General features: G+C 38.0%; 6 protein-coding genes, 1 non-coding gene and 1 pseudogene across 13 annotated transcripts in view; 2 read left to right on the top strand and 6 right to left on the bottom strand.

Annotated features, from left to right (window-relative positions):
- LRP1 (LDL receptor protein 1) overlaps positions 1-4,362 on the top strand; it is a 38,347-nt gene extending 33,985 nt beyond the window's left edge. The window contains exons 63-70 of the mRNA XM_065484182.1: positions 93-269; positions 323-684; positions 984-1,137; positions 1,192-1,340; positions 1,396-1,501; positions 1,580-2,033; positions 3,008-3,311; positions 3,482-4,362. Coding sequence (XP_065340254.1) covers positions 93-269; positions 323-684; positions 984-1,137; positions 1,192-1,340; positions 1,396-1,501; positions 1,580-2,033; positions 3,008-3,311; positions 3,482-3,628 — 1,853 coding nt within the window. The 3' untranslated portion in view covers positions 3,629-4,362. The remainder of the gene's footprint in view (positions 1-92; positions 270-322; positions 685-983; positions 1,138-1,191; positions 1,341-1,395; positions 1,502-1,579; positions 2,034-3,007; positions 3,312-3,481) is intronic.
- Positions 4,357-9,823, bottom strand: LOC135939681 (uncharacterized). 2 transcript variants are annotated; one of them, XM_065484183.1, is made up of 14 exons: positions 9,759-9,823; positions 9,598-9,704; positions 9,312-9,541; positions 9,159-9,244; positions 9,003-9,086; positions 8,112-8,473; positions 7,825-7,873; positions 7,715-7,765; positions 7,153-7,251; positions 6,863-7,096; positions 6,625-6,726; positions 5,377-5,515; positions 5,118-5,323; positions 4,357-5,058 (listed from the first exon to the last, which is right to left on the bottom strand). In XM_065484183.1, exons 2-14 carry the CDS (start codon positions 9,618-9,620, stop codon positions 4,867-4,869), a joined length of 1,857 nt encoding a protein of 618 aa, XP_065340255.1. In that variant the 5' UTR covers positions 9,621-9,704; positions 9,759-9,823; the 3' UTR covers positions 4,357-4,866. The 2 variants fall into 2 exon arrangements, with proteins under 2 accessions (XP_065340255.1, XP_065340256.1); XM_065484184.1 differs by lacking the exon at positions 9,598-9,704 and having other exon boundaries at positions 9,759-9,782.
- On the bottom strand, positions 6,303-6,375 carry TRNAM-CAU (transfer RNA methionine (anticodon CAU)). The gene has a single exon. It is a non-coding gene; the product is annotated as a tRNA-Met (tRNA).
- Positions 9,824-9,902: 79 nt separating the features above from the next.
- LOC135939686 (uncharacterized) lies at positions 9,903-11,318 on the top strand. The gene is made up of 7 exons (XM_065484194.1): positions 9,903-10,044; positions 10,151-10,308; positions 10,369-10,690; positions 10,745-10,764; positions 10,824-10,919; positions 10,979-11,095; positions 11,157-11,318. The coding sequence occupies exons 1-7, from the start codon at positions 10,014-10,016 to the stop codon at positions 11,226-11,228; spliced, it is 816 nt and encodes a 271-aa protein (XP_065340266.1). The 5' UTR covers positions 9,903-10,013; the 3' UTR covers positions 11,229-11,318.
- Positions 11,078-12,756, bottom strand: LOC135939685 (uncharacterized). The gene is made up of 4 exons (XM_065484192.1): positions 12,621-12,756; positions 12,437-12,562; positions 12,132-12,379; positions 11,078-11,671 (listed from the first exon to the last, which is right to left on the bottom strand). The coding sequence occupies exons 1-4, from the start codon at positions 12,714-12,716 to the stop codon at positions 11,272-11,274; spliced, it is 870 nt and encodes a 289-aa protein (XP_065340264.1). The 5' UTR covers positions 12,717-12,756; the 3' UTR covers positions 11,078-11,271.
- Positions 12,757-13,124: 368 nt separating this feature from the next.
- On the bottom strand, positions 13,125-16,319 carry LOC135939682 (uncharacterized). Of its 6 annotated transcripts, none has more exons than XM_065484188.1 (7): positions 16,085-16,319; positions 15,865-15,990; positions 15,570-15,811; positions 14,148-15,514; positions 13,654-14,093; positions 13,478-13,608; positions 13,125-13,418 (listed from the first exon to the last, which is right to left on the bottom strand). In XM_065484188.1, the coding sequence occupies exons 1-4, from the start codon at positions 16,241-16,243 to the stop codon at positions 15,103-15,105; spliced, it is 939 nt and encodes a 312-aa protein (XP_065340260.1). In that variant the 5' UTR covers positions 16,244-16,319; the 3' UTR covers positions 13,125-13,418; positions 13,478-13,608; positions 13,654-14,093; positions 14,148-15,102. The 6 variants fall into 6 exon arrangements, with proteins under 6 accessions (XP_065340260.1, XP_065340258.1, XP_065340257.1 ...); XM_065484186.1 differs by having other exon boundaries at positions 13,125-13,608; positions 13,654-13,895; positions 13,965-14,093; XM_065484185.1 differs by having other exon boundaries at positions 13,125-13,608.
- An 856-nt stretch (positions 16,320-17,175) lies between these two features.
- Positions 17,176-18,640, bottom strand: LOC135939684 (uncharacterized). The gene is made up of 4 exons (XM_065484191.1): positions 18,397-18,640; positions 18,209-18,334; positions 17,904-18,154; positions 17,176-17,675 (listed from the first exon to the last, which is right to left on the bottom strand). The coding sequence occupies exons 1-4, from the start codon at positions 18,487-18,489 to the stop codon at positions 17,255-17,257; spliced, it is 891 nt and encodes a 296-aa protein (XP_065340263.1). The 5' UTR covers positions 18,490-18,640; the 3' UTR covers positions 17,176-17,254.
- Positions 18,641-18,824: 184 nt separating this feature from the next.
- Positions 18,825-20,448, bottom strand: LOC135940135 (uncharacterized; annotated as a pseudogene).
- Between the last annotated feature and the right edge of the window lie 587 nt (positions 20,449-21,035).

The raw sequence follows: 21,035 nt of genomic DNA, 5'->3' as shown, positions 1-21,035 counted from the left end.
TACTATTGCTGGTGACAGTGGTGACTGAAGCTGGCTTTCACGCTTCTCATTTGGAGAAACCATCATATTAGTTAAAACTTGACTCTTTCCAGATGACAAACCTTACAAAATTGAAGTATTTGAAGATAATCTCTACATCAGCACATACAAAAATAACAACATCATCAAGATGAACAAGTTTGGACAGGGAAACCTCACTTACCTGATAAAAGACCTTCATAGAGCCTCGGACATCCTCATAATTCACGAGAACAAGCAGAAAGCAAACTGTAATACACCAAAGTTTTGTCCTCTACGATGTATACATTTTTGTTAATTCTAGTGTCGAATCCATGCAACCGCAATCTCTGCGCTGAGGGGATGTTCTGCTTGATTCGATCACGTGATGACCGTCAGTGCATCTGCCCAGAAGGGTCGAAAAAGGACACAAGAGGTTCTTATGATAATTCCACTGGTTGTCAAGAGGTGAAAACCACCACGCAGTCTCCTAAATCATGTCCACTAAATTGCCGCTTCGGGGAATGCATTAACGCTGAAAATGGTGGCTACAAATGCAACTGCAATCCGTTGTACGAAGGCAAACTCTGCGACAAGTTCCGCTGCTCGCAGTATTGCAAAAACAAAGGTTTCTGTGTCGTACAAGTACATGAAAAATCTGGACCTGACGGGCTGAAACCAATCAAGGTAATAAACATTTAATTTTTACTCCTTGATCAATTAGTTACAAAAACTGTTTATTTAATATTTCAGTAATTAATTAGCTAACAGATATTTGAAGCAGTTTACTAGTTCATCGCTCGCTCTATCATACTGTGCCTATCACAAGTGCACACAATTATTCTAAGCTTTATGTGTAAGGTAGAGCATTAGAGCAGAGAATGTCGAAAATACCCATGAACTAAGATTTATACTTACTGGGAATTAAATTTTAATGTCTTAACTCCAACTCCAATCATTGAAAAATATGTATAATTTTATTTCAGTGCCACTGTAGCCCTCAATACACTGGAGCTAGATGTGAAACTCCATTGAATCTGTGTGAGGGCGATTGTCTTAACGGAGGCTACTGCCAGAGCAGCTTTGATGAGCACACGGGGAAAGTAAATTCCTACTGCGTATGCAAGAATGGGTTCTATGGTAAGTTCTTCCTTCAATTTGCTCGTATTGTTAAATTTATCCTCTTTTTATCAGGAAAATACTGCGGTGTTTGCGAGGACAGGGTTTGTCTGAATAATGGAACCTGTCACATTAAAAATTTGGGCGAAAGCTACTGCAACTGCACTGAGGGCTACATTGGTGGTCACTGCGAAAACCAAGCGTGCAAGAATTTCTGCGTTCATGTATATTTAAACTTGAAATTCAAAGCAGCAGTTAATTAATGCGTCTGATTAACAGGGGGATTGTGTGCTCGATAAAGGTCATCCTTTATGTTTGTGTCCCCAAGGATTTACTGGTAAATCATGCTCCATGGACGTTTGCAGTGATCATTGCAAAAATGGAGGTAAATTACTTTTGGCTAGATATTTTTCTATTACCAACTGAATATTGTTAACGATTCTAATTTTATTAAATTTTTCAGGCACCTGTCGAGTGTTGCCAACCGCAAAGCTGTACTGTTTGTGTCCACAAAGATACACAGGCCCTCTGTGTGAAGTCGACCTTTGCCTGAAGAAACCGTTAGCAGTGCCAAGCGATCTGTGCAACCTTCCATCTAGAGAACAGTGCTCGCACCTGCAGTGCCGCAACGGTGGCTTCTGCGTTACTGCCGTTGATTCTGTGGTTTGCCGGTGCCCTGAGGACTGGACCGGCACCGACTGTTCCATCGCCATCACCAGCACTGATAACACGTGCCGCGACTTCTGTCATCACGACGGAGTGTGCGTGCTCGAATCTCTCATATCGCAGCCCATCTGTCGCTGCATGGAGGGTTGGACAGGGTCCAGGTGCGAGAAGAAGGCCACTTGCAGAAACTTTTGCTTCAACGGAGCCACCTGCCAGGAGCCTGCAAAATCCGATTTGAAGCCAGTCTGCATGTGAGTAATACTTTTTCCCAAAAATATACAAGTGCAAATTAAATGGCGAGTGGAAAGATGGTATCCGCTGAAAGAGGATATTATTAGAGGATTAAAAGTGTTAGTTTTTGATGAAATTTTTTAATTTTTGTGGTATCCAATGAGATAACACATTTTACTAGAGCAAAATTATTGATTCAACGAAGTTTGCAAGCTATGCAGCTCGGAAATTAAAAAATCCTAATGGAATTTAACATAATTTATGTTAAATAATTTGATTTTGATGCCAGTTTTTATTAAATCGTAACACTTCTTGATAATACAAATTGTTCAGTGGGTCTCAGTTTTTCAATTTTGTATTTTACGGAAATGTCCCTAGATTTTTGACTTCTGCTGGAAAATTTGCAAATTACTCTAATTAATAATGTTTTGAAAATTTCTGAGCTGACTTCCAGGTCATGTAGCTTCATTTTTCCGTCAAAAGTTATAAATAATTTACAATTAATTAATTTACGTAATTTTGAGATACTAAACTACCTTGATTTTTCCAATTATAAAAAATGTGAGGACATATTTTCAACACAGTTAAACAACAAATTTGACCAGCTTTCAGATTATGTTTAGTTTTTTGTTCTGCTGTTGGTCATTATAAACTTAATCCGGGAAACCCCCTTATGGGAAATAATGAATTTTTTTCCAGAACGTCATAAATAACCCACAAATCGATTTGTCTCATTGAATAGTGTCTTTAAGTCAAATTTCAGCTACATACATTGAACGAAAACTTTACTTTAAAGCATTTACGCTGTTCACATCAGGAAAGGCTAACACAAATTCAATGGTTTTGTCAAAAAATAAAACGTATTATCCTAAGAGTTTCCTTGGGAGTATAAAATGGGGACGTTAATAACGCTAAAAGCGGTTAGATTATTTGGAAACAGTATTATAATTATACGTAGTTCATAATATATGACCATGCAAATCCTTTTTCCTAGATGCCCACCTGATTTTGAAGGCCTCCGATGCGAGACGCATAACCCCTACCTGAGTCACAATAAAGAAGCCAATGAAGAAGATTCCTCAGCACTGCTGGTGGTGCTGCTGATTGCATTCCTGTTCCTACTCGCTCTCGCCACTGGAGGAGTTATCTATGTCATGTACAGACGCCGCCTAGGAGGAAACAAACCTTTTGCCCACGTCCGCATGACGGACAATGTAGAAATTACCAATCCCATTTACCTAAGGGAAGATGACGGTGACGACCCTCTCGAGCATAGCTTTAGTTTGGATCCCAACAAGGTATTTTCCCCCACAAACGCTCAGATTAGTTTTAAATAAGCACGATAAATTTAAGTAAATTTTCATGGAGAATTTTGAAAATTGGAGAATCAAATCAAATTGCAATTAAGTGCTTGAGTATCCTCATCAAATAATAATTTTATTTTATTAAATTTGATTTGATGTTTCAGGCTTCCAACTTTGCCAATCCAGTGTATGAGTGCATGTACAATGATACAAGTGTGCCGCTTGTTGCTGAAGAGAAGACCGGCTTGCTGCAGACGGACAAACTGAGCAAGAGCCCTGGCACAACCTCAGACGGGGCCGACTCAGCCTAAGCTCAGCGGACATGGATCATTTATTGTTTCAATTGCATTTGAATCTCGTCCTATAGCTGTGAGAATGTTTGATGATAATTTTACTACTCGTTTCGTGATGGTTATAATGTGCTTCATGACTGCAAGCAAATAGATCAAGGGAACTCTCTCACAGATACATTATATGTCTCAATCATTTTTCAGAACATTATTTCAAACAGCACACATATTTCTTAAAACTACCGTTTGGAAATGCATGTTATTCTTTAATTTCCATTCGATTCTCTTGGTTGCTTTGGGGTTGTTTTATTCCCCACGACTTTTGTCATTAAGATGTAAAATAAGACGTAGCTGTGATGCGAGTCAACCCTAATTACACATGTGAGACTGACTCATTACTAAACCCAATTAAACATTCAAAATCCGACATAATAATCCATCCATTGGTAGCAAATGTTTGACTTTATCTTAAATGCAGTAGAAGTTTCTGATGATGAAATGCATAATTAAACCAATGTAACGATACGAAATTCTGTGCAGTGAAAATCAGTGTAAATTTTTAAATTTTGTACAAATCTTGTAAAAATTTGTGTTATGTGATGTGATGAATATGCGAACTTTCTTTAGATGTAAAATGTTACTTTTGCAATAAATCACCAAGCATCTACAGAGCCTGAAAATGCTGATAAAAATTTTCTTAAGTGATAAATCTTGCATTTCAGCATTTTCAACGTGCTGTATTTTATATCTATGTATTTGAAGTCTTTTATTCATGGAGTTCTACAATTCTCATCATTCGCATTCGTAGAAAGGAAACAAATATATAACTAAAAAGCACCAGTTCTTCACCTGGAGTCAATATATAAAGCACTAATAGTCGAGAGGTCTCAGCAAGCCGCGCTGCACTGCACCAGCCAGCTAAGTTTGGTCAAGTGGCCGGCCGCTGGTTTAGAAGTTGAAAAAAAAAACGAAAGTTTGCTGGAGAAAATTATTGGGATATGACCGTACAGGCCCTTATTTAATCATTATAAATGGACCTCCACTTAACAAATAGTCTTAGCCGCCACCAAAAATGCTCAGCCACAAGGCTGCATTTTGGCTTAAGTCGTTCAACCAGCCACCACCACAAAATTGCGCGGCTGAGACCTCAAGTTGTAGTTGATAATGGTATGTTTTGATTAGGATTTCCTGAAAATCACTCCCGATTGAAAAATAATATCTAAAAACCAATTATTGGTGCTACATGCACACCTAATTAATTAGACGGGGGATAGCTGTACATCCTCAGCGGAAATGTTTGAGTTGACATCATCATTCCTGTCTTTGAGAAGTTCCCCAATATCTCGCTCAACATCTCGCCAAATAGCCTCATCATCTGCCATTTCGTCCTTTTCCTCCTCTTGCACAGCAACAGGCTTTTCCTTTTCATGTGTGTGCTCTACAGCAGTTTCCTAAATGCAACAAAAAATTCAGTCAGTTGCTATATAATACAAAAAACCTGGAGCCATACCTTATCTTTGGACTTGTCCTCTTCGGCACGTCTGGCTTTCGTCTTCTCACTGACTTCAAAGTTTTTCTTGTGCAATGAACTGCGGCAGTGCACTGACTTGGCTTTATCTACGTCATCAAGTCTGGGCAGGAAACGCTGGCAAAGCTCGCAGAACAGCGCCTCAACTGTCTTGATACGATCAACGCCATGGAGCTCCTCCTTCTCAACTAAAAATTACTAACGTCTTTAACCGGAATTTTATATAATCTTGTGTTCACACCATCATCATCATCATCTTCCCCAACTGAATCAACCACCATGAAACCTTCAAGGATATCCAGCGCTTCACGATCAATTTCTCCAACCTCATCCCCATTGTCTTTTTTATCCTTCTTCGTTTCCTTCTTGGCTGCTATAGTCTGCAACAAAAATGTAATCTTCTATTATAATTTATTCTTCAGAATAGTCCTCGATTACTAATTCAATTTTTATTAAGTTGATTAGAATTGTAAATGAGAAAAATCTACGCAGCGTAAGTTTGATTTGAACAAAAATCGCTTCATCTTATCATGGAAGGATTAAAATTATTTTGAGAATAGCGAAATTCTAAAATTTGCTGCTTAATTTTCGCATCATGGTTTGAGGAGAGGGTTTTGATAGAAAGACTTATGGTAGAGTGAACTTGAATCGTAAAATAAATGTCAACTGAAGATAAAACTAAAATAATGTGCTCTGTGGCGGTATGAACCGTGTTCATTGTAATCCAGGAGCTGAAGCAGGCTTCCAACATTCCATCCTTTTTGCCAAGAATATCCTGGGACTAAATAGCATGTGGCTAATGCCTAGTATTTAAATTGAAGACCTCACTCAGTGGCAAGGTACGCAAAAATATGCGAACAGGTGCATCACAATATCAATGTCTGACTCACTGTGTGTGGTACACGATAAATGGATAAAAAAAGAAAATTAAGACCAGATTTAAGAGAAATATATGACGTGTGTCAAATTATTTTGTCAATAATTAACTATTTTAAAAAAATGTTTCTCAAATGTTTATTTAATAATAAAATAAATAAATAAATAATAATTTTAACAACAAATTAATATTTCATAAAATCATGAACAGCAACCATGGTTCATTTCCAAGAAGCTGATATGGGAGATGGTTGAAAGAAGTAACCAATTGGAAAGCACTTTCAAAAAATATGCCCCGGGTGAGGATTGAACTCACGACCTTAAGATTATGAGACTTACGCGCTGCCTACTGCGCTACCGAGGCTTCCAAATTTACGCCCTGTCGATATCACGACATAAAACAAAGACGCGCACGATCGTGAGAAATAAATGCAATGATTAGCAACAAGAATAGTATCTAACTTTCATTGATAAGTTGCATTTTTTTAATAAGGGCACCAAAACCAAATGTCGGAATGGGCGGCTGGGGGCGCCCTGCTAGAGGGGTGCCTTGAAGCCTATTAGCCAGTTCGGCACCGACCAAAACCATAAAATAGATAAATCCTTGACTTACCCTTATATGTTCCAAGCTGCACAAGTGCTGTTCATAAAAGCGTGCTGACTTAAACTTGATATTGCAAGTGCTGCATGTTGGATAGAGGAACTGTTTTATTTCCTGCAAAAAAGAGACAAATCTTTGTAACATCTAGTAGAATTAGGATCCTGTTTCCCCTAATGCATTCTTTGGGCGGCGTAAGGACTCCAAGCCCTATTGTCGCATCATAATCTATCCAACACTTGAAAATACTTACAACATGCATTTTGGAGCTCTCATGGATCTCCTTACTCTGACGGTAGTTAAGTTTGCAAGTGGGGCAGAACGAGGTGAATTCCGACAGTGGTTTTTCTGGGTCAGGTTTTTCTTCTTCCTGGTTCTGCTGCTTCCTCTGCTGGGATCGCATGCTGATCACCCTCTGTTTGATATCAGCTTCCACCTTCACCATTGCTATGATATGCCGTTTCTTGGTCAAGTGTATCTTGTATTGCTGAAAGGACAATTCTGTTGTTCATTTATCCTGAAAATTGGGATTGAAACACCTACGTGGAAGGTTGTGCATGACAGCTTGCAATGGGGACACTGCAGTGGTATGAACTTGTACCCTGATCGACTGTGCGGCACCAGGTTGGGTCTATGCTGTGTCTAAAAAGTCAAATATTTTATATAGAATTCAGTTTGCATTCAAGTGCGATAATGTTATATACTTTCTTTGACAGTTAAAAACAAAAAGTTACATTCTATCCCGAAATGGAATAAATTGTTTCATGTTACTGTTAATTAACGTCCTAAAAACTGAGCTGTATTGTCCAATCGTCAAATTGCGTCAAAATTTAAAAGATGTAAAATATATGTTAATCATATTCAATTTTTTTGGTATTTGACTGGTTTAAATAATTCTGAACCAAGATCTAGTTCAATAAATATAGCTCACAGATGACTTTTTTATTTGCTTCAAAATGTTGTATTAGGCTAGAAGATCATCACTATTCATATATTTATTTTAAACCTGTAACAACTTGATAAGCAGAAGTGAAATCTACATGCAGGTTTCTTTCTTTCAGCACTGAGCAACAAAAATCCAAATGAATGACAACTCTTAACTTACGTAAGTGTCATCAGCGTCATCATTAGCTTCAGGATCCTGGTCAGGACTTTCCTGAAAATGCAGAAATCAAGAATTTAGAAAGATTATTTTGCTGGTGAAATTAAACTTACAGGGTTAACTTCAAAAACCCTCGGTCTGACAACTTTGGTGAAGGTGGGCCTGTAAATTTAAACATTTTGACTAAGCAAATAGAATAGCTAATCAAGGGCAATTCAAGAAGAAATCAAATTATGTCTTCGATTCTGCAGTGATTCATGCTTTCGTTTCCCACTGATTTCCACACTGTTCAAATGTTCATCTCAATCATTTGAACGGATTTTTCATTCTTTTCCTTTCTTTGATTCTCTGCGTTTCTTTCAGTCATTGATCAAATATCTACAATCTTCTGCAAAATTACCTCTTGAACGTTCTGCCCGTGGCAAGGGCCAATTTTTTCTTGGCAAGCAGCGCTGCCTTTTGCGAGGACACCACGGTTGTTGAGCCGTAGGTCCTGAATGGTGCTCTTTTCACTCCTCGCATTGCTCCCCGGCCTCTCTGGGGCATCACTTTGGGAGCTGGCAGATAATCCTCTGTTTTGGAAATCAAAGGGGGAGGTGGAGGCTCTAGCGGCTCTTCCCCCACCTCCTCCCTGTACGGGTCACGAGAGGATTGGTATCGTTCTTGAGGGCGGTGCTCTTCGAATCTTTCAAAGGATCTATCGTACCGCTCCTCCTGGTGGTCTCCTCTGTAGTGGCTGCTGTTGCTTCGGTGGCTCGGAGCCTAACAGCAGAATCAACATTGGTTTTCTCAGTGTCTCAACTCTCATGGTTCTGGTTCTCGTCTCTTTTAATTTTTTTTTTCATTCTCTGTGAGAGCTTCTCCTTAATTTTTTTCGTTTTTTTTTTAATTTTTCTCTTTGTGATGAGCTCCATTTAAGTCAAGAAAGTTAGTCGTGCAATTTTGATCTTTCTTTTAAGTCTGAGATCCATCTATTGCACGGTAAAGTTAGTTCCAACACCAAATGATTGAAGTATTTAGTGAGAATTCAAATAAGCATGTTAACTGATACTGGACAATCCAAGCAACAGAGATAATAATCAAAGAAAAGGTCGAATTTCCTGGTTCTCATTGTGAGCCACGTGGAATGCCAATATTTAAGGCATAGATTTGTCCATCATGACATGGTGGGTTTTAGTTGATGAATCCTGATTCAGATCTTTTCATTAGTAGCCAACTTTTCTTGGTAGCGTCCATCACAATTTGTTTTCCCTGAAAGTAAGCTGCTTGCAAAAATCATTTACTTCCTTACCTCACTTTCGTAGTGTTCAGATTGGGACCTCCGGCGGGGAGAAGGAGAACGATGAGAATCATGATGGTGGTAGCTTAAGGACTCCTTCAAAAAGACACGAATATTAAAAATGAGATAAGTCACCCAGTAAGCAAAACAATAATTAAGAAATTTTACCGTTTGATATTTTGTATATTTCAGCTTATAGCTGCCGCGGTTGCTGTTAGAGCTTCCATACGAGTAATACTTTTCAGCTGGCTCACCTGAACACAACAAGAAAATATAACAGATATAATGTATTATTGATAATCAGGTAAATATAGTTTCAACCATAATGCCTGGACGAGCTGCTAGACTGGTGTTCGTAAGAAGTAGTGCTTCTTGAAGGAGCTACTTCATCGTAACTGCGTTTGGTGCTGCGCGCGGCAATGGAAACATTATTAAAGGAGCCGCGTTTCTGGGGAAAATGCGGCGCCGATCCTCTTCCTCTGGAAAAGGAAGCTCCCCTTCCTGGAACGCCTCTACTACTTCCTCTCATCATGCCACCTCGGCTTCTGCCCCTGAAGTAAACAAAATGATGAAATAATCTCAGGAACGTAGAAAATGCGAAATGAACCTTGGTGCGCGGACGGGCCTCATTCTGATAGCTGTTTTCTTGAGGCTCCTGGTGCATCAAGGCACAAGAGACTTTGGGTTGAAGGTGAAATATAGTTGTTCAAAAGACTATAATTTCAAGGCAAGTAGAATCTATGAGTTAGATTATATTTCACACCTTACCGGCGTCAAGTGATGCGTAATCAATCCGGCCCAATCCGGCCTGCACCCTAATCTTGATGTGCTTTTGTTATTTGTTTCTGTTCTCTGTCACGAAAGCAGCGCACGCGTGCCCGCCAAAAAAACATCAAACACCACGCGACCACGCCTACTTCTCTACTTGTAAACAACGTTTACGTAACGCTTGAAAACGCTTGGAACTTTGAAAGCGATACAGCTTGTCTGAGCTTGTCCTCATCGCGTTTGTGTGCTAGAAAAATGTCCACCTCGGACAGCGATTTAACGCCTGGTAAGTTCGTTTCTCTACGAAATCATTTAATTCAAAATCATCAAGTTATTAAAAGCTTTTTGCCACAACAACATGAATGTTATGTACATACCATTTTATTTTAAAGGGGACGAGAAGCGCCCCAAACTGGACGCAAACGTAAGCGAAAGTGCGGAAGGAAGAGAACCTGTGGAGCATTGTTACGTTTGCGATGATCTGATCACCGGCAAGAAATACCCCATCGCTAACTGTCTGACGAACACTACTAAATCCCGTCTGATTGAAGTTTGTCACGAGCAGTTAAATTTATAATTCTGATCTGTAATTTTTTTCTCTCTTTGTTAGATCCTGGGAAGACTTGTCAGTGAAAAGTATGTGGTGGTTGTCTCAAACATCGACAAAATTTGCAGAACCTGTGCAAATTTGCTGAATAACTTGGATAGACTAGAAAGTGAGCTGATGACAACCAAGCAAACGGTGCTTGGTTCTATTGAGAAGAAGTACAACCTGCATGATGATGACTTGTACAGCCGAACCATGCCTAAGTCAGTGGTATTCGGAAACACGCAAAATTTAAATTCCACCTACGACGGCACTGGACACAAACTCGGCCATGAATCTGTTGTGGGAAAACCATTTAAAGGAAAATCTGTTTTGCCACCACAAAGTATGTCTAGTTTTTTCTTCTAGTGAATTTTAATCTAATTATTTTATTTTGCAGAGCCAACAGCTCCTGCCAAGGTAACTTCTTGATTATATTTCCCTTCAAAGGCAACGACTAAATCCAATTAAATCTGTAGCCAATCACACCGACAACCTCAGCAGCAGCACCAGCAGCAGCAGTGCCACCTGCGAAACCGCCAACCCGAACTATGCCTAAAAATGTATTAATGCAGGTAAAACTTAAGATGTAATTGTTTGAAGCTGTAAAATTGCAACCAAATATGTTTTTCAGTGCAATCAATGTCAATACACCACAAATCAGAGACCAGTGATGTTGGAGCATCTAAGGCAACACAAAGCCGAGCAGGAAGAGAAAAAAGAAGGAAACGGAGAAAATAAATCTGATGAGGTGCGATTTGTCCATTTATTTATCTGCTGTTTTTCTAGAAAGCGTGATTTTATTATTTTAGAATCCTAAAGCGTCTCAGCAGCCAGAAGATACAGAACACACTGACAACGAGGCCACAAGCGAACTTGAGTAGATTTTTTTCTTATATTGTGTATAATGTATAATAGTAGAGGAATTCAATCATTTTTTTCAATAAATATCCAAAAAGATTTTCCAACAATATCATATCCGCATTTTTTAAACAGGCCAAGAGATTGGAAATTGTCTTTTAGAACATGGCCGTGAGGATGAATTCCTTGTTTGGCCATTTTACTAGTTATGTCTGTTAGAACGCTTGTGCCAAAACCTTGTTGTTGAAAATGTGGTGCTGTTTGCAAGATCGAGACTCCGCCATACTCGGCCTGAACAGACATAGCAACCAGCTCTTTGCGCCCATCCTCGTGCACTCTAAACACTCCCGTTGATATATTCAGTTCAAACATTTTCATTGTGGTTCTGCGGTAGCCATCCCAAATATTTATTGCCTCTGGGAAATGAGACAGGTCGACTGAACCAATGACGAATCCATCAGGTAGCCTGAAAATTTAACCTTTTTTAGTCATCCTGTCATCCTCTTCGTACATAATTACTTTGCATAGTAGAAGATGCTTTGAAATAATTCATTATTATTTTACACAGGCCAAGAAATGCAACAAATTAATTTTGAGCCTTTAATTAGAATATCGTAATATTTTGATGCTTTGGTTCTTAATGATTGAACTTGCAAAAACTAATCAATTTTATTTTTGGAACACTCCCAAAATATTTCATTAATTCTTGGCCATCTAATTCAAGGAATTTTGAAAAGAACAGTATTTCAAGAAACATTGAACCACCTCTCTTTTAAACAATTATGTTCCAACTGATATTATTTTGTCTGGATATGGCAGTGTATTGGGCAAAATAGCCCTGCAGAACCATAATAAAGATTACTTTGAAACTAATTCAAACGCTAAATAATAATACGTGGTCGGAAGTAAATAAATTAATAAGTTACATTTTTGGTTTCTGCTTGAGAGCTCTCTCAATGGGAATTTGTAGCAAGAAGCTCTGGCTTATTTGAGCGTCAGTATTCTTGAAACCTTTAGATCCAAGCACGGCAGACATAATAGTGGCGTGGCACTCTAGCACCCCAGTAAAGTGCGTGAATTCCTCCCAATGAATGAGCTTTGTTTCTGATAAACACTGCTTTAGGAGGTCACTGTTCTCCTCGGTTGCAAAAACAACTCCGTATTGTTTTGCGGCCTAGAATGTTTGGGTTGGCGATGGTGAATGGATTTTCTTTTATCCCTAAATATTTACCACACCGCTGCAAATACAAATCGCCACACAGCCACTTGACACCTTAGCTCTCGGCGACAGAACTTTAAACTCCATTTCTGGGACTTTTGACTCCCATTCTTGGTGTTTGCGAATCCAGTTTTGTATCTGTCAATCAACTTGTAAAGTCAATTTTTTCTTGCGGGAGAATCAAAATTTATCTTACAACTATACTTTGCGGCAGATAATTTTCCAGCATTCGCAACAGTTGGTTTACATTTTGAGAATTTAGCTGTGCAAGCACATCCCCGTCGTCTTCCATTTTGCAGGTGTTTATTGAATCTATAATCGCGCTTGAGACATTCTCGCTTCAATTCAGTCACTATCTCATAATTTTGCTTAGAGCTGAAGATAAAATTGAAACTGCGTTATCTTAGTAGGCCAAAGTGCAATGCTCTGCAGGCACGATTAATTGACTTTCTAACTTAGGAAGGACATTATATCAGTTACGAGTTGGTTGCGTGACCCTGCGCTGCTACTATGGAATAATATTTATTATCGCCTCAGCGACAACTCCGATGCAATATATTTTTTTTATTCGTTTGTTTCCTTGACAATTTTTCCTGTTATTATGATATTCATGAATTGACTATGAATTATGTATTGTTAGTTTTATAATGATTTCATCCAGAAACTCTCGTCAGTGGGGAGTTATCAAATGAAGCTCAGATTTATTTCGCAATGCCATTTTATTCTTTTTACATCAGATTAGATCATATTTATTATTTCAGTCTAACTGCTCTCATTTCAAGGTCATGATAATTTTACACATAACTCCTATTACTTCAAACCCGCACTTTTTAAAAAGAGCCATGGATTTTTCATTTTCAAGAACAATAAACCCGAAGGGCAAAATGTTTGCTTCAGCGAGCGTTTTCGTCAGGGTAACCAAAGCGATTTCGCCGTAACCTTTTCGTTGGTGTGCGCGGGTAGTCTGTAGAAGCCCAATCCCACCGTAATCCGCCTGCACAACCATTGATACCAGTGTTTCTTGCTCGTTTGGTACTGTTCTCGTGAATATACCCACTGACGGATTGCACTGGAGCATTTTCTCAATAACTGGCCGAAATTCCGGATCGTAATGTGGCCAATTATCGCAAAAAACATCCAAATGACTTCCATCCAAAGGGCCAACTCGAATGTTTTCTGGAATCCTTAAAAGTACAATTAATTTTAAAAAAAACTCTGCTTTTGCTCACTTTGGCGACGGCAAACTAGCAGCCTTTAAAATGGTCATGGCATTCACTGTTCTGTAGTTTTCTGTAAACTCTACTCCCTTGGCTCTCATAACTTCACTCAGGTGAGGCACAAATCTGCGCCAAACTCCAATTAAGTGTTTTAGTCTCTCCCATTCAATATGCTCGGTCTCCTTGATGGCAATTTTCATCTTATCCATATTTTCGGGCTGAACATAAACTGTGCCAAATATTTTGTTGTGACCCTATTTAAGATACATATTATTACAAATAACGAGAATATTATTGTTGTTTTGCGCATCTTTTTCACTCACTGCCAAGCCATCTATGAGGCCGACCATTGATCCGTCGTTGGTGTCTCCATTCGGACATAATATTAAAATTTTCGAATCTAGTCCATGACCATCGATCCACCTCGACCCATTTAGTAACCAATGGTACGCCTGCAAATAAAACATATGAAACATATTATTTCGGAAATCAAATACGAAACTTACAATAATACTGTCTGGAAGCAGGGATTTGAGTATTTCCAGCAGTTTTGGAATTTGACTTTTTGCCAGAGGTTGCAATGCGTATTTGGAGCTCATTTCGTTTGGAAACTGGTCCATAAGCATCGCGCACTTGAGGCCCCTCGGTTGCGTTTGATAATTCTGAATCAAGAACTTTATCAGTTGATAGGACAATTAATTCACGTGATCGCACATAATATGTATGTTTCATCATCTTGAGAGAACTTTACTGAATTGGTGAATTTGAAAATTAACGCAAGCTAAATATTTTTAAATAAGCTGCATGGTATGAAAATAAAATCAACGTTTCTTATTAATCTAAAAGTAGTAGATGTTTGTGTACAGTACATTAATTTCATAGTTATTGCCGTTGCGAAAAAATGACGCTTTTATACCATCGAGAAAGATGTCAAAATTTTATTTTTCATTTAGCTGCCTCTGATAATTTGCGTCATATAAAGCTATGCAAAATAAACGTTCATTTTTACAAATTGAAACCGAAAGTCCGAGATGATGCAATATTCTGATGACAAATTCCCACTCAAAAACTGCTAGTTTCTATTTCCTGGTTCTCGGATCAATACAAATAACAGAGATGAAATGCCTCTTAACTCTTGGTTTACCGAGTTCGTTTGAATGACCAACGGGCTTTCCCTCAATGCAAAAATTTTATGCTTCTCTTTCCTATCTCTTATTCTTGGACAAACACATATTATTTGTTGCAGGAACAAGATTAGCCCTATGTATAAAGATTCTTGTTCCTGCCCAATTTTTGCTATTAATAAAATCCAGACCAAAAAAAGAGTTTTTTTTTATTATTTGTTCTTCGTTCAAAATACAATTAATACTCTACAAAAATCCTGTAAATTTAAAATAATTTGAGCAATCTTGATCAATAATATTAATTTATTTTCATACTAAAATTTTATTTAACTCATTCCTACACTCTCTGCACAACTACCAATTTAGCAACAGACCCAATAACTTCAAACCCAATTTTTTCAAACAGCTGCTTCCCTATTTTATTTTCAGACAAAATATACCCATGTGGCATTATTCCTTCCATCCCGAGAGTTTTTGTCAAGGAAGCCGTCGCTATTTCCGCGAAGCCCTTCCTTTGATGTTCGGTAAGAGTTTGCAGAAGACCCAGACCTCCGTACTCCCCTTGCAACACCATCGAAGCCAATTGCTCTTCGTCATTGGCAGTTTTCACGAACACTCCAACAGAGTGGTTGAGCTGTAGCATTTTCAAAACGACTGGCCGATACTGAAAATCGTAGTGGGGCCAATTGTCGCAGACGACGTCTAGAAAACTTTCATCTAGCCGTCTAACTCGCACATTTGGCAGAAGACTGGAATTTAAAATATACACCTTAATTTTATTACACCAAAATTTTCTTACTCTACCTTGGTATTGAGATATTCATAGCTTTTTCTGGCTGCATTATGGCCAAGTCGCAAGGGACCGCTTTTAAGGTCAATCCCTTCGCGGTATAAACCTCTGCCATAGATGGAACGAATCTACTCAAAACGGCAGAAAAGTGCTTCAGTTTGCTCCATTCAATGAGGCTTGTTTTTAGCAGAGCTTCTTTCATTAACTCGATATTTTGTCTTTGGCAATACAGCGTTCCGAATATTCTATCTGGAACCTTAGAGGAAAAATTAATAATTTTAAAATATCTTGTTAGGTCCAATGACATACTGCTAGGTTTTCCACCAAACCAACCATTGATCCGTCTTCACAATCCCCATTTGGGCATAATATTATCAATTTCATCTCTTTGTCTGTAGAAGTCCATCTTGACAGCGTTAAAAGCCAATTGTATGCCTATTAATTATAATATGATAGTTTTATTTATTTGATGCATTATTTTATATAGTAAAAAAGCTGTAAATTTAATAAATGAGAATTTTCAAAATACCACGACGCTATCTGGTAGTAATGACTTTAACACGTCCAGCAGTTCAGGTATTTTATCCATTCCTAGAGGGTTTAGCTCGTAGGCCGATTCCATCGTCCTTCTGCACTTCTGCAGACTTGTAATTATCTCAAAGGTTTTTTCTGAGGCAGTTAGTATCATCAACGCACTTTAGCAAGTTAGCATCAGCGCCAATTTGTGCTTCCTTATCATCAAGAGATAACATTGCCCGTCACTATCTGTTTTCTTTTTTTTTAATATATTTGTTTCAAATATCTCGTACTTATATGAAAAGCCTTATTTAAATGTATATCTTTTTTATTTCGGGTTTATATGCATGTATTTCAAATAGTTCTCACAGTACAGTAGAAAACGTTTATAAATTGATTTGATTTATCTGTGTCGAATGCTTCAAAAATCGCTCAATAAATAATGTCGATAAAAATATATTTTTTTGTCATACGTAGACGATGAGAGCATAATTTTACACCGAGAGCTGCAAGACAAGAATAATATTGGGGAATCTCTTTAATATTGGTAACTAAAAACCTGTCCTATTCCCGCATTCAAAACACCAATTTGTAAGATTGTTTCAGGGGAATTTTAAATGCATCATTTGGCCGTTGCCATTGATAATCATTATTTGGAGATATATTTTAAAAGAAGTACGTGTCTCAAATGCATCGAGCAGATAAATTTTTGTCTACGGCACCGTTTTTTAATATTTTATTAAGTAAAAAGGCACTTCATGGAGTGTTGAGTTGAGTGGTCGTTCCGTGAACAAAATAAACTCTTTGAGCACCGCGCCTCTGCCCAGAGTGTGATAATTTATGCGTCATCAAGAGGCATGATGCCAAGCGTAAGCAAATAAAACGGCTTAACTGTTTGATAAAATTTGAGGCCGTTTCTAGATGTTGTAATAGCTGACTTGCCTTTCAAGTAGACAAAACTGTACAAAAATTTAGTACGTTCTCTCTAGAAAATTTAGCTTCACTAACGCACTGAAAAGTCAAGTCCCAATGCACACGACAAACACATTTTTAAAATTGTTGCATTTTTTTCTATGTGGAATCTACTTTAAAAACATCCACAAATGATTGAAAATAATTTTATTAAAGGATATTATTTCATAAAACATTTTAAAAAGTGCAATTTGTTAGCCGAGGGAACCCATCATTCCTTCTCTGGCAGTTTGAAAGCCAAAACCCAGAACGCAGCATCGACCACCTTGTAGCCCATCTTCTTGAACAGCGAATGCGACGCTTCGTTGTACTGAGTCACATTGCTCGACGGCATGTACCCCATCTGGCCCAATTGCCTCGTCAGATGGGCCAGAGCGATTTCCGCGTACCCCTTGCGTCTATGCTCGGGCGCAGTCTGCAGGAGTCCAACGCCGCCATACTCGGTCATCAGCACCATCGAGGCCAGATCCTCTTCCCCTTTGTCGTTCTTGACAAACACGCCAACTGATGGGTTCAGCTCTAACATTTTCTTTGCCACGGGCTGGTACTCAGGGTCAAAGTGTTGCCAAAGGTCACATACAATTTGCAAATTTGATACGTCAAGAGGGCCTACGTGCACATTCTCTGGAAGTCTGAAATTTTATATCAACTTTTAAACATGAAGAACTGTTATTGCTGTTAATATTCTTTAATTTTTAATTATTAGTTTTGGGGTCAAGTAACGTTTTTTATCAATTTAAAACGTTATTTTCAATATATTTATTTAAACTTGCGGTTTTCCCCACACTTATTTTATAACCTCTATGAGAGTCATTTATATATTTCTTAGTATCAAACGTATCAAAGAAATTTCGACTTACGTTCCCAAGTCAATATTTGCGGCGTCTTGAACCGACATGTAATACTGATATCCAGAGTAGATAAAGTCATCAGCGTGTTTAAATCCTTTGCACTTAAAAACTTCCGCCATAATTGGAACGATTCGTTTCAAGCAGGCTGAAAATTGCTTCAATCTGTCCCACTCAATCAAATCGGTGTGCATCAGAGCTGCCTTCAGCCGATCTATTTTTTCTTCTGGTGCGTACATAGCACCATAAATCTTGTTTGATGCCTTTTAGAAATATTTTGTAATTCTTGCATGTTCAATATTGTTGATTTGGCTCACAGCAAGTCCGTCTGCCAGGCAGACTACCGTTTGCTCGTCCCAGTCTCCATTCAGACACAAGATTTTCACTTTTAGATGCGGAATTTTCTTTTGCCACTTCTGGTGCGTCAATATCCAGTGGTACGGCTGTTTTGAGGGAAAATAACTATTTTTAAGGGCTGTCGCCAAATGTAAATAGTTCAACTCACAGCCACTGTATCAGGAAGAAGTTCTTTCAGCACATTCATTAATTTTGGGATGTCATCTTGAGATATTTCTACCAATTTTTCATTTAAAGCCATTTTTTTGAAACGATATAAAATGAAAATTGCTAAAAAAAAATATATAAAAACAAAGATTCAGTGTTAGGAACCAGTAAAAATGTGTACTGCTCGATGGACTACTTGGGCGTGAGTATTAATTAATTTGCAGCTGCAGATAATTGGACCACGAGCAAAGTGTGTTGCCAAGGTTACGGATTTTTGCGTGAAAGTAGAGCACCACCAGGTGGCACCAAAGACCAGTAGGGCTTACAATTTTGATAAGCAATTTTTTAAATTGCACTTAATATCTTTTTTATGACTTGAAGGTGTTTTGGCAGGAGGGTATTTTTGTTAATAATTAATGATCTTCATCGTTCTTTGATATTTGAGACTTTAATTAATTTTCTTTTTTCGACAGTATAATTATAATCCTTTACAAAGCTTAGCTAAGCTGTAATTTTTATAATATGACATAATTATGTTTAATGACAATGAACATGGCGCCAGTATATAGGAGCCGAAACATATTGAAAAATTAAATCTCAATGACTTACAACAAAAAACTTTATAAACGAAAGAGTCATTTTCCAATTAAAAAATAACTTTATTTGCAAAAAGGCTACCCCTATTAGCTACTTTCTTTATTATTTCTTATACAAACAGTTGCTGTTTCCCCTAGCAGTTTATATCCACACTTTTTGAACAGCGAGATTGACTTTTCATTCCAAACAAATGCATTCGCATAAGGGTTCAGTCCTTTGTTTCCAAATGCTCTTGTTAAATGAGCCAGAGCGAGTGCCGCGAAGCCTTTTCGTCTGAATTCAGGCAGAGTTTGCATGACTCCAACGCCTCCATACTCGGCTTGCATCACCATGGAGCAAATCGTCTCTTGACCGTTTTCGTTTTTTAAAAACACGCCTACAGTCGAGTTAAGCTCTATATTTTTCACCACGACGGGCCGGAATTGAGGCTCATACGATTGCCAATTATCGCAAATGGTATCTAAATGAGAAACGTCAAGGGCTCCGACTCGCACGTTCTCCGGAAGTCTGAAGTAAAATAAATAAATAAAAAATATTTCGGTACAACAGGATTTTTCAATGTCTTACTCAGGCAGTGGTGCAATGACAACCGATTCAACAGGCATGTAGTACACTACACACGGTAGGATCGCGTCGCTGCTATATTTAAATCCCTTTTCTCTCAAAATTTCTTTGAAGATTGGCAAATAACGTTTCAGGCATGAAGAAATTTGAGTTAACCGGTCCCAATCAATCACATCCGTCGTCATCAAAGCTTCCCTTAAGACGCCAAGTTTCTCTTCAGTCGCGTGCACTACTCCAAAAACTTTATTTGAAGCCTACAAAAAGGATTTGAAAGTTGCATGAATAATATTTATTATTATCGATAGCCTTACAGCTGCTCCTTCCGCTAAGCAAATTACTACTTCCTCTCGCCAGTCTCCTTCCGGACAAAAGATTTTTACTTTCATCTGGACACTTGGCTTTCCACACCATCTGCGTCGTTATCCAATTAACCACCTGAAACCACAGCAACGAGATTTTTAATACATATTTAATTTTAAGTTTGAATTAAACTAACAACTATAGAGTCGGGCAGCTTTTGTTTAAGAGAAACCAACAGTTTTTGGACATCACCGTCCGAAATTTCTTTCAGCATCACCATCGTGTTTTTGCTCTCTGTAAGCAATGCACTTTCACCACTTTCGGTCAGGAGAAAAATCCCACGTCCGCACGGTGGTGGGGCATAACCTGTCCCGCCTGGTCACGTGAATTGTTAATGAACAGTCAAGGCTGTCTCTTTTTATTCATGAATCAGCCACAAAGTATAAACAGCACTTGAGGCCCCTCCACCTATATTGATAACGTTTTCCCGATTGTCGTCTGCAAACAAAGTTACGATAAAAATTTAAGCGGTTGACAAGAGGCAAGAGGTTGCAAATTAAGTTGCCAACCTTTCAAAAGTTAAAGGCAATTTGCACTTTATCATAAAAAGTAGTCAACTTGATTCGTTGGTATTTTGCCAGCCGAACTTTGAGAACTTCATATAAAAACACTGTGAACAGAGTGAAATAATATTTTTAAATTCAATTTATCCTTGAACTTTGATTAAGCATATCACAGATTTATCTTCAATTGGGTTACGTAACGCTTCCTGCCCAAAAAAAGAAATGAGCTGGTACACCATTAACTTTCATCACTCAGAAAACTTTATTTTATTCTGCAAAAATTTTAATTGATAGATCAGATGATCTTTCTAATAATAAGATATTATTAAACAAAATCTGTGGTTGGGTAATTTTACATGTTTTTGTGGTGACGATAGATGATGTACTTTTCTCAATCAGCCGATACAATCGAAACTTTGAACACGGAAGAGTTTCTGACGATACACTCACTGCCTTATTTCAAATAATTTATATTAACTGCAAAATTGATAACACTGTACCCAATTTTATTTGAATGTCATTTTTAAATCTAGTAAGGAAAATCTTTTATTTCTTGAAACTATATTTATATCTGATGAAATTGTCTAATACATGTAATGATTAAAATTAATTTATC

This window comes from Cloeon dipterum, chromosome 3, assembly GCF_949628265.1.
Source record: "Cloeon dipterum chromosome 3, ieCloDipt1.1, whole genome shotgun sequence".
In the NCBI taxonomy this organism is placed as follows: Eukaryota; Metazoa; Arthropoda; class Insecta; order Ephemeroptera; family Baetidae; genus Cloeon; species Cloeon dipterum.
The sequence above is the reverse complement of the archived record's forward strand: the minus strand, read 5'-3'. Positions and strand labels throughout refer to the sequence as shown.

What these genes read in the sequence shown, in the direction of transcription:
- LOC135939681 (XM_065484183.1), bottom strand. Translation starts at nt 9,620, where the DNA reads ATGAGGCCCGTCCGCGCACCAAG. An exon ending in GGGTTTTTGAAGTTAACCCT is followed by an intron (nt 7,766 to 7,824) that starts GTAAGTTTAATT and finishes CTGCATTTTCAG; the next exon opens with GAAAGTCCTGACCAGGATCC. An exon ending in ATGACGCTGATGACACTTAC is followed by an intron (nt 7,252 to 7,714) that starts GTAAGTTAAGAG and finishes TTGACTTTTTAG; the next exon opens with ACACAGCATAGACCCAACCT.
- LOC135939686 (XM_065484194.1), top strand. Translation starts at nt 10,014, where the DNA reads ATGTCCACCTCGGACAGCGATTTAACGCCTG. An exon ending in GGACAGCGATTTAACGCCTG is followed by an intron (nt 10,045 to 10,150) that starts GTAAGTTCGTTT and finishes TTTATTTTAAAG; the next exon opens with GGGACGAGAAGCGCCCCAAA. An exon ending in GAGAAAATAAATCTGATGAG is followed by an intron (nt 11,096 to 11,156) that starts GTGCGATTTGTC and finishes TTATTATTTTAG; the next exon opens with AATCCTAAAGCGTCTCAGCA.
- LOC135939685 (XM_065484192.1), bottom strand. Translation starts at nt 12,716, where the DNA reads ATGGAAGACGACGGGGATGTGCTTGCACAGCTAAATTCTCAAAATGTA. An exon ending in ATCTGCCGCAAAGTATAGTT is followed by an intron (nt 12,563 to 12,620) that starts GTAAGATAAATT and finishes GTTGATTGACAG; the next exon opens with ATACAAAACTGGATTCGCAA. An exon ending in TTTGTATTTGCAGCGGTGTG is followed by an intron (nt 12,380 to 12,436) that starts GTAAATATTTAG and finishes CAAACATTCTAG; the next exon opens with GCCGCAAAACAATACGGAGT.
- LOC135939682 (XM_065484185.1), bottom strand. Translation starts at nt 16,243, where the DNA reads ATGATACTAACTGCCTCAGAAAAAACCTTTGAGATAATTACAAGTCTG. An exon ending in TACTACCAGATAGCGTCGTG is followed by an intron (nt 15,991 to 16,084) that starts GTATTTTGAAAA and finishes TATAATTAATAG; the next exon opens with GCATACAATTGGCTTTTAAC. An exon ending in GTTTGGTGGAAAACCTAGCA is followed by an intron (nt 15,812 to 15,864) that starts GTATGTCATTGG and finishes TTTTCCTCTAAG; the next exon opens with GTTCCAGATAGAATATTCGG.
- LOC135939684 (XM_065484191.1), bottom strand. Translation starts at nt 18,489, where the DNA reads ATGGCTTTAAATGAAAAATTGGTAGAAATATCTCAAGATGACATCCCA. An exon ending in GCCTGGCAGACGGACTTGCT is followed by an intron (nt 18,155 to 18,208) that starts GTGAGCCAAATC and finishes TATTTCTAAAAG; the next exon opens with GCATCAAACAAGATTTATGG. An exon ending in GCAAATATTGACTTGGGAAC is followed by an intron (nt 17,676 to 17,903) that starts GTAAGTCGAAAT and finishes ATAAAATTTCAG; the next exon opens with ACTTCCAGAGAATGTGCACG.